The 3231-nt window shown below is 41.5% G+C and overlaps 1 protein-coding gene across 2 annotated transcripts; it reads right to left on the reverse strand.

Annotated features, from left to right (window-relative positions):
- Positions 1-243: 243 nt before the first annotated feature.
- Positions 244-2682, reverse strand: TCTP (Translationally-controlled tumor protein homolog). Of its 2 annotated transcripts, NM_001111634.1 has the most exon segments (5): positions 426-543; positions 1198-1355; positions 1451-1576; positions 2239-2312; positions 2504-2531. In NM_001111634.1, coding segments are annotated over 5 exon segments (504 nt in total).
- Between the last annotated feature and the right edge of the window lie 549 nt (positions 2683-3231).

Here is a 3231-nt window from a genome sequence, read left to right on the forward strand (position 1 = left end):
TTTAAAAAAATTAATAATCTTCATTTAAAAAAGTATCATTGCACTCAAGCATTTCTACTTACATATTAGTATTAACTTTGGTAAAACCTCGTTTGGATCCCTACAGATAATAATTATCTATTAACAATTAACTCAAATCTAATTCTTTAGTCCAAATAGAAATACTAATAATTAACTCACATCTACTTTCGTCAAAAATAAGTATAAGATTTTAACGAAGAGATAAAAAACAAAAATATAAAATGACTAGCTGAAAGACAATGACAACTAAGCAATAACACGTCAATAACAATATTTAGCTTTAACAAGCAATCCAATCTTGGACAGTTTTTTCTTAAAAAAAACCTGAGTTCAGTTCAGGCAGGGCAGCTATAGTTGTGGCTATAACAATAGAACATATATAGTACCCAACATGGGTAACTAATCTAGCACTTGATCTCCTTAAGACCATGAGAGAAATAGAGGAATGTCGGATTAGTGGCACCATCCTTGTAATAGGCGAATACCACGGACGCTTCGTCCTTCATGCTCTCACCAACAAAACTGTTAAAAACATAAATAACAATGTCAATATTAGACATGTAAATGACAACAATGTCAACATTAGATTTAACAAAAAAACAAACATTAGACTAAATTACCTGTTAAAAAGGACTGTCCTTACACAAAAGCCAACATTAGACCAAACTAGAGAGTTGTGAATAAATCGTGGTAGGAATAAAATGTAATATGTTAAGCTATTGTCAAAAAACTATTGTGCCAAAATAATGCAAGCAGCATGAAGAGGGTAGAGCAGCATTTTCAGGCAAACAGGAGGTTACAGCCAGACCAGTGTATTACATGAACAAAAACAATCTGCCCAATGTGGGATCACAAAGTCTAGGGACATACAGTCTGGAGACACATTTGTGTATGAGAATACCAAAAGTTCTAATTCATATTAGAAAAAGATAGGATGGTACAATCTGCAAACGTGGGATCACAAAGTCTAGATATACATTTGTGTATGAGAATACCAAGTTCTAATTCATATTAGAAAAAGATAGTATAGTAGTTCACGCTGCATTGCTATAATAAGTTAACAATAGATATGAAATGTATTACCAATAGATTTGGGTATAGAACTTGCAGAGGATACTTCACATAGCATTACTAAGCTAATAATAGATATGCAATGTATTTATTGATAGAACTTACAATTGAAGGTCCTTCAGCTTGCTAAGGAGAAACTTGGTTGCACCCTCGACACCCTTTTTGAACTCATCCGCTTTCTCTGGCTCCAACACAGCAGTGAGATTCTTGATGTATTTTTTTATGTAAGAGACAAATGATTTCTTGTCAAAAGGAGGTTGCTCCTGTAAAGAGGATGCAGGGATTAGTACCAAAAAAACTATGCACAAGGTACACTCAAGCAAAAAAAAATTAGCCCTGACATTTAGAGGGTAGCAACCTGTAGACGGAATGTGTCAACAATATCAACCACCTTCACGGCTGTGTCATCAACGCTTTCATCCTCACCACCCTCGGCGGATGGATTGGCACCAATGTCTACATCAACAGGACCTTGGGTGACCCACTGCAATCATCCAGCACAAACGTAAGTAACAATCACACAAAAACAGCTAACCAAGTAATGGATTAAGCAAAACAGAGTATTATCGCTGCACAATCATGTCTACATAACTTAATAAGGGAGACCAATAAATGTTGGTACAACACCAAGCATACAGAAAAAAAAACACACTCAGGCCAGGGGTGCGCATGAAATCATGTTGATGCACCTCCAGGTTACACTCATGAACCAACATAGAAGTTCTAGCCTGTGAAGACAATGAGACCAAACTAACGGTAGCATACATCAATCTGAACGAAGGGTAAACTACATATTGACTACATGGCATACCACAGCAAGAAAGTTACAAATGTGGAGAAGTTGGCACACATCAAAATTAAGTTTTGGTGCAGCTGCAGGTCAGTAATAAGTCCTGGGATGTAAAGGCAACTAAAATAAACTAAAAATAGCATAATAGTTTGGGTAAACTATATGGCATGCCACATCAAGCAAATTACATCTAGACTAAAAAACCTAGCGCAGGAAAGAACCTAACAGCGCCATAGGTCACATACCAACCACACAGGTACTGTCTAAACACATATGATACTGACTGCATCAAACAAATGATATCAGAATATCGGATCACAACACAAGCTAGCCATCCGATGATGGAGCGAACATACCTTTCCCTCGACCTCCCACAGGACGCCGTTCTCGAGCTCCTTGTAGGTGAATGAATCCGACAGGAGCTCGTCGCCTGCAATACACGCGCGCACAGTAACTCAGCGAATCGATCGCAGATCTAGCCACCCAGGCCGCAGCAAACGATGAGATCGACTTCTCTACCGATCGCGACACGACTAGAACAACACCGACGGTAACCAGATCCGGGAATCGGGAACCAGGCGAAACAAAAAAAAGGAAAACAAAAACAGAGAAAGGACGCACCAGATAGGAGGTCTTGATAAACCAACATCTCAGCGCCGGCGGATTATCGGTTGCTCGTGGGGACGAAGAGACGATGTCGGAGGCGGCGGCGCAGCGAAGGGTTGGGCAGCGAGGACGGCCGCGGCGCATTTATGGTGGCAGGGAAACATCCGGGCCGCGGTGGCAGCCGTCCGATCCGCGGCCCCGACGGCCCAGATGCTCGATCCGTCGTGACGGGCGCTTTTTGGAAAAGAGACCCTCGCCTTCGTGGGGAATTCGGGAGGAGTCCTCGTTTTTTTTCCTTTTATGTGGGGACTTGCGAGAGCGTCCGATCGGGTATCTGCGCCGGATATTCGCTCGCGGACGGCTAGGATGTGCACGTGCGCCTACGCCGTGGCCAATGGGGTCAGCGTTGGTGGCACGCAACCTGGGCTCTGGCCCATGGCTAAGGCCTTGTTCGTTTACATCGGATTGCACCCGGAATCGTTCCGGTTAATCAAAGTTTATATAAATTAGAGAAGCAATCCGGCTCGGAATTGTTCCGACCCACCAATCCGACGTAAACGAACAAGGCCTAAAGATGAAAGTAGGATGAGAAACCGGAACCAACCGTTATCTTATGACTGATTTTATTAATTTTATCCTGACCATTATTAAATCCGATTTAAAAAAACAAAAACGGGATGAAAACGGGATATAAAATGCGGCAAGAGAAATTAAAAACGGTAGAACCATTTTTCCGACCGTTT

This window comes from Zea mays, chromosome 5, assembly GCF_902167145.1.
Source record: "Zea mays cultivar B73 chromosome 5, Zm-B73-REFERENCE-NAM-5.0, whole genome shotgun sequence".
Classification (NCBI taxonomy): domain Eukaryota; kingdom Viridiplantae; phylum Streptophyta; class Magnoliopsida; order Poales; family Poaceae; genus Zea; species Zea mays.

Excerpts from the sequence above, each read along its gene's own strand:
- TCTP (XM_008646040.4), bottom strand. The coding sequence starts at position 2,632 with ATGCGCCGCGGCCGTCCTCGCTGCCCAACCCTTCGCTGCGCCGCCGCC. Across the intron at positions 1,577-2,503 it reads TTATCAAGACCTCCTATCTG|TGGGTCACCCAAGGTCCTGT; the intron begins GTGCGTCCTTTC and ends GGATGATTGCAG. Across the intron at positions 1,356-1,450 it reads TTGACACATTCCGTCTACAG|GAGCAACCTCCTTTTGACAA; the intron begins GTTGCTACCCTC and ends TCCTCTTTACAG.